Source organism: Echinops telfairi, unplaced genomic scaffold (genome assembly GCF_000313985.2).
Source record: "Echinops telfairi isolate 266 unplaced genomic scaffold, ASM31398v2 ScPeMD7_31;HRSCAF=116, whole genome shotgun sequence".
Classification (NCBI taxonomy): Eukaryota; Metazoa; Chordata; class Mammalia; order Afrosoricida; family Tenrecidae; genus Echinops; species Echinops telfairi.
Window position 1 is genome coordinate 60,885,022 of NW_022103928.1, and position 14,341 is coordinate 60,899,362.

General features: G+C 49.0%; 1 protein-coding gene across 2 annotated transcripts in view; it reads left to right on the plus strand.

Moving 5' to 3' along the window:
• Positions 1-14,341, plus strand: part of FANCD2 (FA complementation group D2) — a 64,722-nt gene that overhangs the window by 42,832 nt on the left and 7,549 nt on the right. The window contains exons 29-38 of one of the 2 annotated variants that reach the window (XR_006680046.1): positions 899-1,045; positions 2,474-2,587; positions 4,953-5,081; positions 5,225-5,343; positions 9,476-9,586; positions 10,784-10,914; positions 11,729-11,822; positions 12,305-12,427; positions 13,170-13,259; positions 13,926-13,997. Coding sequence is in view for 1 of the 2 variants with exons in the window: in XM_045290007.1 (XP_045145942.1) it covers positions 899-1,045; positions 2,474-2,587; positions 4,953-5,081; positions 5,225-5,343; positions 9,476-9,586; positions 10,784-10,914; positions 11,729-11,822; positions 12,305-12,427; positions 13,166-13,259; positions 13,926-13,997 (1,134 nt within the window). In the remaining variant the exon portion in view is untranslated. Of the gene's footprint in view, positions 1-898; positions 1,046-2,473; positions 2,588-4,952; positions 5,082-5,224; positions 5,344-9,475; positions 9,587-10,783; positions 10,915-11,728; positions 11,823-12,304; positions 12,428-13,165; positions 13,260-13,925; positions 13,998-14,341 lie in introns of those variants that run through there. The other variant, XM_045290007.1, reaches the window with a different exon arrangement.

A 14,341-nucleotide genomic window follows, 5' to 3' on the forward strand; every position in this document is an offset into this window, starting at 1 on the left:
GTGTTAAAAAAACTTCATCTCCTGGAAAGTTAAAAATGTTTTAAAAACATGATTAGTTGAAATGGAACGTGCTTTCTGATCGATCCTTCTTCTAGCCAGACTTGCAGGTAGAATTCATGTCATGATAGTGGGGGCGGGGGGGAAGCATTTAGGAACTAGAGGAAAGTTGTATGTTTCATCGTTGTAGCCTCTTTTCCCTTCCAATACCTGCTTATCAGGTTCTCATTAAATCGAGATAACATGAAATGCTCAATACAATTTCTGGTATTTGTTAAACTAATGTATTTTTCCTGTAACTTTGTAACTACTTTGTAACTACTCCCAGAATAGGTTTCATATGTTTGCTGAATCTCCTGAACCCCATGGTGCAATTACTTGTGTTATTTAGCTGCCATTTAGTGGGTGCTTCTAGTGACCCTCTAAGTCCTTAAAAAAAAGAAGAACTCAAGGTTAGTTTTGATGTCCACATTTAAGAGATGGAGAAAAATTAAATGTGAGAACAATAGAAGTAGTAAGAGGTGAGGGAACTGAGCTCTAGAAAGGGAAAGTGACCTGTCCGCGGCCACACAGCTCACGAGTGCTGCAGCAGAGATTAGATGGCAGCGCCTGCTGGCCCCTAGCCTCTTGCTCTTCTCCTTCACACCATCATGGCACCGCTTGCCTAGTAATCCCGCCCCGAGTAGAAAGGCAGGAGCTCAATATGTGGCCTAGGTCCCCTCACTAAATTAGGGTGCCGGTCTCAGTAATGGTTAGGGACTTGGATAAAACCAAGTTGGTGATCTGTTGTGTTTACTTTCTGTGTAAAGTTAATGCTTCGTTGCCCTCTGAAATCTTCCTTAGAAAGCAGATGTAGGGAAAGTCTTGTTGATCTTGTTGGTTGCTACTGCTTTCCTGCCAGGAGTTCACCAAGAAGGAAGAAGAAAAGACGCCGGTGTCGCTACAGAACTACCAGGCTTTTTTCCGAGAGCTGGACATTGAGGTTTTCTCCATCCTGCATTGTGGGCTGGTGACCAAGTTCATCTTAGATACCGAAATGCACACTGAAGTAAGTGCCAGAGCCGGGCTCCTAGAACCCGAAGTTCCGCAGTCCGTTCTTAGTCCACAAAGAATACTGTGACAAGGGGAGGAGTTGGGACCTCTCCCCCAAGTCCTATGTAAATGAAAGGACTGATAAATAACCATCTGAATTGTTTCAATTAGCTAAGCCCTAAGGTTTCCATGGTGTGTCAGACATTCACAATGCTAGCATCGGCCTGCAGGTAGCTGAGTGGGAGCTGTTAGGTGACTTGTGTTGTCTGGTTTATGGAGCTCGATGCTGGTTTCACATGCTTAGGTAGCACCCATCAGGTCCTTATTGAGACCATTTTTGCATTTGGCACTAATCTCAACACTGCTGGCTCCGTAGCACACACTGCACGACGCTCGCCAGCTAAGAAAGGAAGGACACACATGCAGTGCTGCACGCTGTGCGGATGGTCTGAGCCACGTGCCCGCGAAGCTCCATTAAGAGCCTGGTATTTGTAAGGAAGGAGGGGCATTGAGGACCCTGGTGGTCCTGTGGTTAAGCCCACAGTTCAGACCCCTCCAGCTGCTCTTCGGACGAGGCAGGATGCTGCCGTAAAGAGGACAACCGTGGAGAGCCTGTGGGGAGCTTCTGCTCTGCCCACAGGGCCCCCCCAGTCAGACCTACTTCATTGCAGTGGGTTTGGGGTTTGGCTGTTTGTTTTGTTTAGGGGGAAGTAAAGGACATTTTCACAGAAAAGTGATTCTTTGATAAGGGAGATTCCACCAGAGAGTAGAATTTTTCCAGGTAAAATAATTGAGAACCACTGTTACCGTCCAGCGGTATGCTGTGAATTTTTACCTGTTAAAGACCCTAAATTCCTTCATAATAAAAGAACATTCTCGCCTGCTCCTTCTCCACCGTCTCCTTCTTTTTTAAGTTTCTCTATATCAGCTGTACCTAGGAATTCTCCGTAAAAGTTCTCCATAGATGTGAGTTGACATGACAGGTTGAAATAAGGACCTTTCGGACTTGTTCTGATTCTGTTCGTGTGGTCTACATGTAGGGATCCTGACCAGAGTTCGTAAGGGCAAAACATTACAGGAAGGAAAATATCAAGGGGTTTTTAATGAACAGAGAAAAGGGAAATTTCCTTGAATTGATCATTTTAAATCCTAGGGTATTTAGGAAGTACATTTTGCGTCCAGAGCCAGAAAAATATGCGGTGGAATTTATTTTTAGAGAAAAAGTTTGCCTTCTAAAACAATACTGCCTCAGATTCCTGTTTACTCATTTGAGTTTTTTATTTGGTGGCTATGTGACTTTGGGAGTCAATGGAGAGAGCCTAGCAGCAGTATAGTAAATGAGGTTGGGGGCATTTTCCCTTCTTGGATTAAGGGCCAGATTTTCACCCATGGGGCAGAGAAGTCATGAACGATGCCAGTTAGAATCCCTCTTTCTGTTTGACAGGCCACAGAAGTTGTACAGCTCGGGCCCCCTGAGCTGCTTTTCCTGCTGGATGATCTCTCCCAGAAGCTGGGAGAGGTGTTGACTCCTGCTGCCAAGAGAACCCCCTTCTTCAAGGTTCGTATGGGCAGATGCAGGGCTGGGCGGAATGGGTCTGAGTGGTGAATTCAGTTGGGTCACTGGGTAGCACAGTGGAAGCCCCACAGGCAGACCATCTTCCCCTACCTTTTGAAAGGAACCCTGAAAGAGAGCAACACAAAAGGCACCCGGCACAGGAAATGAATCCTGTTCCTGATCATGTTCTCTTCTCAACCTGTGCCCAAGCCCAGTGTAGTAGGTGGCCAGGATCTCAAATGCACCTATAAGGTACGAGTGCGTGTGTAGCACCTAATCATCCAGTTACGTGATGCAAATGAAAGGTGCAAACCAAAGTGTAACCCTTTAAGGTAAGTACAGCCAGTTGCTTGATTCACGCTGCTCATTCGCCAGGTTCCTCTTGCGGTGTGTGCTTTATTGCACTCACCAGTACCGGTCTGCACTTGAGTATTCATGAAAAGACTAGGCTGTCAGCCCTTTGGGACCTTCAGTGAAGTAGTTATTTCAAAGACGGAGTGGCACGGCATCCCACAGAAGGCTATGGTATGTGATCTTGTGGGGAAGCAGGTAGATTGTATTTGGCTCGGCAAAGGAGATAGAGTGAAACCACTTCCCGCCAGTGGGTGTGCAGGGGAAGGAAGGAACTTGTCTGAGAAGTTGTCAAACTGCAAACTTTCTTAACGTTAATATCTCAGCTCCTGATAAAAGTGGACTAAAGCAATATTTTTTTTAAGATCATTTTATTGGGGGCTCTTACAACTCTTGTTACAGTCCATACATCAATTGTTTCTGACATATTTGTACATTTGTTGCCGTCGTTCTTTTCTAGACATTCACTTTCTATTGAGCCCTTGGGTTCGGCTCCTCTTTTTTTCCCTCCGCCCCACCCTCATAGCCCCTTAATAGATTATAGATTGTTATGATTTTCATATCTCACACTGACTGCTGTTTCCCTCCCTTCTGGTTTCTGTTGTTCTTCCCCCTGGAGGGTGTGTGTGGTTATGTGCCCTTCACTGCGATCGGTATTCCCTTCCTCTCTTCTCTCCCTCTTCCCACCCTTTTTGGTTTCACTAGTCCCATTCCTGTACCTGGCTTCCGTGTGTCGTGAGCTTATCTCTTGCTTGTACCTCTGTATGTGTTCTGGTCCAATCCGAAGTGGGAAGCAGCACTGGGGTCATGACAGTGGGGAGTGAGGAACCCTCAAGGAACCAGAGGAATATCGCATGATCCATCGGTGCTCTACTACACCCTGATTGACCCATCCCTTCCCTGCAACCCCTCTGTGGGGGGATGTTCCATTGTGTACAGATGGGCTTTGGGTCTCCACTCGGACCCCCTCATTCTCACCAACGCATTTTTGTTTGTTTTTTTTCGTATTTTTTATGAATCTTCTGATGCCCGTTACCCGGTCCCGATGACACCTCATGATCTCACCGGCTGGTGTGCTTCTTCCATGTGGGCTGGTTGCTTCACTGTTGGATGGCCGCTTGTTATGACTTCAGTCCTTTAAGACCCCAGACGCTGTATCTTTTAATAGCCGGGCCCATCCTCTGGCTTCACCGCATCTGCTGAGCAATGTCTCTAAAGCCACACTGCGCAAACATTTTGATGTAGGGAGTCTTATGATTGGTCACAGATCGGGGCAATTTTAACTGAAGTCTTTGTAAAGGAAAAGCCAACTGTTTGCTTAAGAAGCACAGGTTGAGTCAACCCTGCATTTGAAGCCTTGAAATGCAAACATGCTGGTCTGCTAGGAAGGAGGGGAGTGAAATGAATTGTCTGAGAGCTGTTAAGATAGCAAGTGTATTTTCACAAGTAAAAGGCCAAGTCTCTACATTCTTGGTGTATTAGTCAAGACTTTCAATAGGCAAGGTCTCCCTTTCTATCTCATTATGAATTGGCAAAGAAAACTAGCAGGAATATTATGAAAAACTCACAAGTGAAGTTTTACTTTGGGAATGAAAATGAAGAATAAAGGTTTGATGCAAACACACACGCGCACACACACAACTTTGGTAGAAAGATTGCATGGTTTCCTTTAGAAAGGCAGAAACACAAAAATCTCTGCTTGGTTGGAAATGGAGTTTCAATTTAGGTCTGAAGTCACACTGGTCAGGTATGCCGACGCTTCATCTTGTTCTTAGATTCTCCTCCACGCCTCTCAGCCCAATAGTTCCTGTTCTTCACGAGTCAGTCTTCCTGTTCTTTGAAGATGGAGCAGGATTTCTTATCCCCCTCTCAGAATTGGTGGTCTTTAGGCAAGCAGCTCGTTTCTCTCACCTATGACTTCCGAATAGCATAGGTTTGACTAAATCCCAACATGTACTTTTAGCTTCAGAGAAGCTACCCAGCAGTTTCTTCCCCTGTAACTCTGAATTTATTGTAGAGCAAAGGAAACTGGAATATTGGATTCTCGCATCTCCATCAGAGATCTGCCCAGGACATCGCTCACTATATCGTTCGCTTGATGCCTCCCATGTGTAGCCATCTGGAGAACGTTCACAACTATTTCCAGGTTAGACGCCTCTTCTGCTGTCCGTACAGAGGCTTGGAAATCACCAGGGGGTACTAGGGACTTCATTTGTAACCAAGCAGAATGGAAGTCAAAGAGCAGGCACTTGCTGAAGCGGCCATCCTAAAAGCACTTTTCCCTTTCAGTGCTTGGTTGGTGAGAATGAGGGCGTGGCTGATGGACCAGGAACCAAAGGCCAGGAGCACCAGATCATGTCTGCCTGCTATCAAAGGCTCCTGCAAATTATCTATGGGCTGTTTGCATGGTGAGTATGTAGAAAGGAGAGTCGGCCTAGGTGAACCAGTGTGCACTGCCTTTTCCTTTATGGTCGGCTTCTGTCTGTGCTGTCTCGTTTGGTCTTTCCCCTTCTGAGACGGATGGAGCAGCTATTCAGAACCCGTCTGACAGGTGTGTGGGTGGCTTGCACTTAGCTGACCTGTCACAAGTCTGGCCATTGATTCTGAGCCCAGTTTGCCGGGCAGGCTCTCCATAGCAACACTGGCGACCTGTGACTTCACAAGTGGTTCCTAGATTAATTGAAAGTAAATTCCACATGATGTGCTAAAGCTAACAACGGTGCGAGTTGGGGTCTTCAGGGACACCTTCCTGGTCACATAGTGGATTGATTACCTGTTAGGCTGCTAACAAGGTCAGCAGTTCAAACCCACCAGCCGCTCTGCAGGGGAAGACGAGGCTTTCTGATCCAGGAAAAATGTACAGCCTCAAAGCCATAGGGCAGTTCTGCTGTGTCCCACAGAGTGGCTCTGAGTCGTGATGGCAGTGTGTTCGGAGCGAGTTTTTCGTGGAAGCGGTAGGACTTTATCAGGCCCTTTAAGGCTATATGGCCTTTGAAGGAAGGGATGGGAAGGCCCAGCCGGGGGTGGGGGTGGGGGTGGGGGGGGGGGGGGGGGGGGGGGGGGGGGGGGGGGGGGTGGCAGTGAGGAGGGGGAGTGTCCTACATGGTCAGGTTCCTGCAGCTAGGTCCCATCCCTCTGGCTATATATGCAGGTTTTCTGCACAGTCATACTCAAGCTACGCTCTTTTCTGATGAGCAAGCCTTAAAACCAGGTACCTACTTGCTCAGCACCCTTCTTGGGTGTGTCCTTGACGTCTCAGATTGATCACACCCAAAAGCTTTCCCTAGCTCAGTAACTGGCAGAAATCTCGGCAGTGGTTCTTGTTTTCCCCCTCCCCACCCCCACCCCCAGTCACCGGAGCCTATTGATTTTAGCTTCTAGCTAACGTCTCCATAACCATCTGTTCTCCCTTAACCCGTGAGGTTAGTTTTGAATTTGGTCTCCCTTGCCCCTCTGCTGTCCCCCTGTCATTCCACTCTTGACACAAAGGTTAGCGTGATCTTCCCAATACACACTCAGTCTTACTCTTTCCTGACTTGTTTTTAACCGTCCTTTTGTTCTTCTTCAATTCAAACTCCTTTACATAACTTCTCAAGCCTTTTATGATCTCTGCCCTTTGTCCTTCCAATCTTTGTCTCTTGCACGCTGTCTGCCAGCCATTGAGACTTAATTTCCGGGCCCTATAAAGAAGGCTCTATCACTGGGAACCCTGATAGCCTAGTGGATTGTTCCTTGGCCTTCTAGCCACCAGGTCAGCAGCATGAAACCAGTAGCTGCTCCAAGGGGGGCTTTCTGCTCCATAAAGATGTACAGCCTGGGAAACCCAAAGGGGCGGGGCCACTCTGTCCTGTAAGGTTGCTATCAGTCAGAATTGACTCGATGGCACTGAGGTTTTTGCTTATATAGCTCTGCCCGGAAGGCTTCAAATATACCCATCTTTCCACTTGGAAGATTCCACTTGGTCAACACCCCTCTTGTGTGTTGAGATCAGACTTAACCGTCACTTCCTCAAGGGCATCTTCTCTGATCTGTAAACCAGGTAAGCGCCTTCTTGTCTTCCTGATGCCCAGTTCTCTCATAACACGCTGATATCTTCTTGTGATAAAATTTAGCACGTGGTGCTATAATGCTTGTTCATCAGCCTCTGCTGATCTGTTGTGAGCTCCGTTCCAATGCCTGACAACAATGGTCTGAGTAGCCTCTCCATGAAAGGAGGTGATAGGGATGGCAGATGAACCCATGGAAAGACGTTTAACGTTGTTAGCTACATGGGAGCCATCGTGAAGACGGCGCGGGACCGGAGGCTCTCACTCTGTTGTGCACGGGGTCTCTGGGGTGGAACTGACTTGATGGCACCTGAGCACAAAAGGGACAGTAAAGCCACAGTCAGATTGCACAGCACCCCAGGTAGAAGAGCTGATGACAGGGTTCCCAGGCTACGTGCTGACAAGGTATTTACACCTCGAGCAATTTGATAAAATCGTCTCTGTACCTAAATATTATTACGAGGGCCTTTTGTTTGTCTGGGGGAAAGGGCTGAGGCTTATCTCTGAAAAGGAGGCGTGTGGGGGCAAATCAAGAGGGAAGCGCCACAGAGCAGTGGTGGGATGAAGACGACGAGTCAGTCCCCAAAGAATCCCGATGGTAGGTTCTGACTCGGGCAGCACTTGGAACCCCATCTGAACCAGCTTGGGATTACTCACAAGGGGGCCGCACTAAATGTCTGAAGGCCTGACTGGGCAGGAAGGGGGTGGGTTGGGGAGGACAGCACGAGTCTGTTCCATCCCTGGCTGCAGGAATAGTGATGGGGACGTTTAGGATGCTCGTCTGTCGCACACGAATATGGAAGACTGCAAGGGTATATGAGTTGTTGGGTAAGCGGGCCCGGGAGCTGCAGCTCTGGGAGAAAGTGGGGGGCACTGCACTGATGGTTTGTAACAGGTCCTTCATTTAACAGAGACATGTCCATCTGCTCTTCCCCTGGTGGTCTTGTGACTATCTGTACGCTGATGTATTTGTTTTCCTTTTTGGTGTTTACCTATACAAGATGGGCAGGATAGGCAATCTTATGGACACCGCCTGGTCTTACAGGTTCCTGGGGGCCATGGGAGGTGATGGGTACAGGGGAACAGGAAGCATTCTAAAATTGATGGTGTGGAGGGTGTAGCTTTTCTGGTCAGGTTTAACCAATCAAATTGTATCTGAGAGGTATACATAATGGTGGGGTAGGAGGAAAGAGCAAAGGGAAAAAATATATATGTATATAAACACGTGTATTTGCTTATGAATGTATATTTATGCAAATGTAACAAGGAAGCAAATGAATCTTGGTCCTCTACTTAAATCTTACCTCAGTTTAAGAACAGTTTGTTATAATAATGTGGCATTGTATGATACCTTCCTGATATAATTGCTGAAGACCAAATGGGTGCATAAGCAAATGTGGTGATGAAAGCTGATGGTGCCCACTATTAAAAGATATAGCATCTGGTATCTTAAACGCTTGTAGTTAAAAAGCAGCCGTCTAGCAGGGAAGCAACAAAGCTCACATGGAAGAAGCACACTAGTCTGTGTGATCAAGAGGTGTCCATAGGAAGAGGTATCAGAAGTTCAAAAACAAGCAACCAAATCGATGTGAAGGGGTGTGGATGTAGTGGAGACCCAAACTCACCTGTAAGATAATGGGGCAGTCCCTCCCAGAAGGACCACATGGAAGGGATGATCAATCCAGGGTGCGGTATGGCGCGGATGAACCACATAACTATCCTTTAGTTCTCTAATATTTCCTCCCCTTACTATTATGTTTTTTATTTGTTTTAGCTCATTAATCATGTTAGATTTGCACATGTTCATGTGTATATTTAAGATCGCTCATTACATGAAAGCCAAGATTGAAAACCCTTCAGAAACAGTAACAGGAGTAATGGTTCCCTGGGGGCACAGGAAGGGGGGTGGGGCAGGGAGGAAGAGGAAGCTGATAGCATTGATGACTGTGTAACCACACTCAATGGGATTGAACCGCAGAATTGTATGCAAATGGATATATTGGATCGTGTAAGATATGGCAAAAAAAGAACAAAACCATTACAGGGAATAATAATCAGGGTTCCTAGGTGGTAGGGAGCGAGGATTAAGGGGAGCTGACATCAAGGAGTTCAGGAAGAAAGAAAATATATTGGAAACACTGTGGCAGCAATTGTACAATACTGCTTGATGTGCTTAAACTATGGAATGTTATGATATCCAGAGGAGCTTCCCATAAAATGATTGGAAATTAAATAAATAAAAAGTAGGGCATGAAGGAGAAGTCTGTGGGGACTGTGGGGTGCTCATGGAAGGACTAGGGTGCACACTTCAACTTCTAGCCTGATACTCAGAGCTGTGGCTGAACTTGGCACTGGAGTGCTTTCTGTTTGCTTCCCCCTGCCCTCGGTTGACTTACTGAGGGCACACACCCTGATGGAGGTCTAGATCTTCAGGTGCCGTCCGAGCAAACTTCCTGAAACTAAGCTAAACCCCCTTACCTTGACTCTCGCTTAGGAGTGGGTTTTTCCAACCTGAAAATCACAACTTACTACACTCTGCTCTCGAGGTGCTTGCTAGCCGACTGAAGCAGGGAGACCATGACCAGCCGCTGGAGGACCTGCTCAGGTGGGTCCGATGGCATTTCCCTGGGTGTTGCCCCGGGAACCTCACAGCAGCACGGTTGGCAGGATTTCTTGAAAATGACGAGTCTCTGAGGACCTAATGTCGGGGCTTTAAATGGAGAGAAAATGTTTTGAGAAATGATGTACAAATACGCTTTACACAATTGATGTGTGTATGGATTGGGATAACAGTTGTATGAGCCCCTAATAAAATGTTTAAAAAAAAAAAAAAAAAGAAAATGACGAGTCTCTCAGTAGTTATGAGGAAAGTCCGTGGTGTGTTCAGCTGCTACGTTAGCTCAGTATGTGAGCTTTCCCACCTGCGTGTCCAGATCGATCCTACTAACTCTTAAGCGTCCTGCAGCCATCAAGTCTGCCCTTTCAGGTGGTGGGGGTGACAACATGGGCCACCTGTAGTCGACTTGCTCCTGGTTGTCCAGGAGACTGCTCTTCTCTTACCTGCACAGCAGGGTCCCTCGGCAGCAGCTGGCTGTCACTGACTGCCGCCCTCTTTCCCGCTATCTTGGAAAGAGAGCTTGGCTTGAGGGCTGGACAGCGGAGGAGGGAGGAGAGGAGACGTCGGGAGTCCGGCTGCCAGCCTCCCGCCCCAGCTTTAGCCTGACTCATTAGGTCTTCTGTGCCCCTGTGGCACAGTTGAAATACAGTATGTCTTATTTGTCGGACTCCTCCCCACCAATCAAGTAGGAGTTGGCTCGTTTTGATATCAATTATAACCATTTTTGCTTGTGACTCCCCATGTCCCTTTGCTTCAAAGTGCATTGAGAGCTGATCGAATTTGGCACATTTCTTACAAGTTCTTAGAGATTTTCTGCCTTAGGATTCCCTGTTACTCTGTGAATCCACAGCTGCCCATTTTTTCAGGGATTGCCTAAGGCCGTGAAGAACAAATTGTTTAGCCGTGGCTGTGCCTGTAAGTAAGGCCTAGACGCGGACTGGTCTCGGCCTGCCTGACCCCTTTGAGGCCAGCATTCCCTCCACTGGGCACTGCTCTGCCTGCCCGTGTCCATGCAGACAGCTCTCCAGCAAGTTGCTCTCGAGAAGTTGCCCGTTGAGGCTTCCCGACGTGGGGAGGGCCTTGATTAGCCCATCAGACTACAAAAAGGAATCTGGTCAACCCATGGAAGTTTTGGCATATTGTTCATCCGTGCGGTGCTGCCTGTCTCTTCTTGTCTCCCCACAGCCAGAGCTTCCACTACTTGTTCAATTTCCGTCACAGCGTTCCCAGTCTCCAGTGTGCCCTGCACCTCATCAGACTGTTGATGGTCATTGCGATGAAGTCGACGGTTCTTGCTCAGAACAAAGAAAAAATCGGTGATGAGCCAGATCTTCCTTCCCGTCAGGAATTAGACTAGCAGTCGGGGTGTGTAGATGTGTGCTCTGAGGTGCGCATCTCCACAGAACCGTGGACAGGCCCTCTTGCTGTGTGCGGAGGGCGTTTCCCCAGAAGGTCTATAAATGATCATTTCTGCTGATATTGTTTGGTCTGAGTTTTGCTTAAATGCATTGCCATCCTTTTTTTTTTTTTTTATCAGACATCTGAAAACCAACCCCCCCCCCAAAAAAAAAAAAACCCCAACAACAACAGATAACCAGGAGGCTAATAAAGCGGGAGGAGGAGCAGGAATGAGGATCTGGTGTGAAGGGAGACCTAGGCCCTTCCCTGACTGTCTTGAACCATTTTCTGTTAGAACTAACTTTGGGGATGCAGCTCACTGATCCTGTACCCCAGGTCGCAGCACAAACAGAAAACAAGAAGGAAACGCAACCCCAACCTCGCTTCGTCTCCCTTTAATGAAATGGCCAGGGTTTGATCTGGCTGTGCGAGGTGACCGCTGCTTGCAGGTCGGCCTGGAGGAACAAGAGTGGCCAGCAGCGTACCTTCTCTGTGTGTCTGTCTCAGGCCCAGGCGGCGGGGCTGGTGTGGGGGCAGGCTGGAGCTTAGACAGGTGGACTTCTTGCTGACAAAAGGGTCAGTGGAGCACATGGGGGCGTTAGTTTGTTTGTTGGACCAGAAACTTCATAGCAAGTTTTTTGAAATGATACTTTTGATCAGTAAACATCCCCTAAGGCATGGAAGACAACAGTGACATGGTTATCTCTTTCCTTGGTCTCGCTTCTCCAACAGCTTCCCTGGCCAAGCAGTTCCTCTGCCGGGAGTGGCCCAACGGGGCGAGAGGGAAGGGCGCCACCTTCAGTGACCAGCTGCATGCTCTGCTCTGGTGAGCTGCCTGACTTCTTCCTTCACGCCTTGTCCCTGCTGGGATCCCTCCCCTGGCCAGACTGAGAAGGGAGCTTGACTGGGGGAACTGGACAGGAACTGTGGGCCTGACGGTCCTCTAGTTTCGTGTGACACTGTGGCCTCTTCTTTATTCTTGAGTCAAATCTTGGGGAAAGTGGAGACGTCAGCAGTCAGCAAACCAAGATCCATTGCTGGCCATACTCCGTCTGTCCCTCCTTTGTGTCTAGCAGTATTTCCTGCTCTCAGTTGTGTTTTGCTTTACCTCCTGGCGATATTTGGAATCCTTGTTATTAAAAAAAAAATGCCAAGGGTTGCTTTAAAGCTTAATGCATGGGGCGGGGGGAAGTGGGGGCGAAGAAACATAATGAAAATAAAGCTTAATGCCCAGGGACATCTCAAGAAAGGAAGCTTTGACTTGGGGGTTTCTGCCAAAGAGTGCACATGCTCCACTCTCACCTGCAGCATCTACCTGGAGCACACGGACAGCGTGCTGAAGGCCGTAGAGGAGATCGCTGGGGTCGGGGTTCCAGAACTGATAAATGCACCTAAAAATGCAGCTTCCTCCACGTTCCCGACACTGACCAGGTAGGAGAGCTCGCTCCCGCGAGGGAATCACACCGCCCCGTGGCCAGGTCTCCCCGTCACACCTCCCTCCTCTGCTTCTGTTACTGCCTGTGTGACACCACGAGGTCTCCCTACTCAGCAGCCCCAGTGCCTGCTGTGCATTCTTCCCAGGGGACCTTCGCCAACCCACAGAGGGGGCCGGATGAAGAGCAGACTTTCAGAGACAGTGCACACCTGGCCCCTAGCATTTTAGTCCCTTGTAGGACAGGTGGTTGCTGCATCGGCTCATGTGTGTCTCACTTCCTGGTCGGTGCCTGTCTCGCGAGCCCAATGGCTGCCTTAGACAGTCTTTCAGCAGCTCGCGTTCCTGGGATAACCTTGACAGTTTATGAAGCACTCGCACGACCCTCTTTTTCCACAATGTTGGGGATTTGGTATCATCACCCCTGTTTTCCTAATGAGGAAAACGAGGATCAGAGAGGCAGCTCGCTCAGGCTTCCACAGGCAATCAGATGATCCTGGAGCAAGGACTTGCCCTCACCCCTGCTCCCCTGGTCTTTCCACACCACCCTGCTGACTGTTCTGGGTCCCAGACAACCTTCCTGGACTAATTGATGGGTCCTTTCTCCTCTCCCGTCTTTGGACAAGGACATCAGAGAGGCGGGAAGGGAATTGCTTTTGGTGCCCTGACTTCTTCCCAGCAGGTTCGTTCTAACCAGCCCACCATTGTGTGGTGTGCATGCTTTCCCCCTCTGCTAGGCAGACGTTTGTCATCTTCTTCCGGGTGCTGCTGGAGGAACTAGAGAAGACAGTGAAAGGTCTTCAGGCCGGCACGGCAGCAGACCCGCCACAGGTGGGTCCAAGCTCCCGCCTTAAGCACGTGAAGCCCGTGGAAGCTGCTGGCTCCTCGGGTCCTTGGTTCCAGGTTTCTTCTAAGCGATTTCCTTTGAGTAACTGAGATCCAGACCTTTTTTCTTCTCTCCGTGTCTCTGGTTTAATTTCCCTTAGAAATTAACAGTGAGGATGAGGCTCCGTTTTCTCTGGTGCCTGCCCAGGAAAGGCTCGGGCTGCACCATAGCCCGTTACAGAGAGAGAGAGAGAGTGTGTGTGTGTGTGCGTGCGCGCGCAACCTCACAGGCCTGGCGGGAGGTCAGCAGGGCTGTTTGAGATGCGGTGGTGTCAGGCCTTGGCAGTTCACTAATCACGTTGGGCATGACGGCAGAAAACAAAGCCGAATGCAGGGACTAGGGAGGCCCCAGAGCTCTGATGCCCCAGGGCCAAGGCTTTTACCTACTTGGAAAGTCTGGATGGAGAAACCTCTGTGTAGAAGGCCTTTCTCTGTAGTATACCCTGATCTTCTCACAAATGGTCCATGTGGTTACCACCTGCCTGTGGGAGGATAATTAACTTAGGCCTTAGATAGCTCTATGATGGAACCGTTGGTTCATGCAAAGGCCAGTGGGGGAGACATACCTGTTGGCCGTGTTTCTGAGGTACCTCTGTGTTTGGCTGCCCCCAGGTTCACGAGGAGAAGCTCCTCTACTGGAACCTGGCTGTCCGAGACTTTAGTATCCTGCTCAACCTGATCAAGGTGAGTGTGCAGGCTCCTTGCCCTCTCTCCTGGCTCTCTGCAGAAACCCCCACGGTAGGGTCTTCTGGCTCAGAAACGGGATCTTCCTCCTCCTCTGCCCGTCTTCCCTGGCCCTGCCTTTTCTCCTTGCTCCCCTTCTCACCTGGATAACCCGTCTTGTTGCCTAGGCAAGGCCTGTTTTTCTTTCTTCCTCCCCGCTCCCTGTGCAGCATATGTGCGGCTTCATGACCACCTGCACCATGCTTCACCTGGCCTGGGTCCTCCGTGACCTGGGCTCATCCCTGCAGGCCCGCCCAGTCCCGCATGGCTGCTGGTCCTCCAACACCCTGCATCCTCGCCCTCTG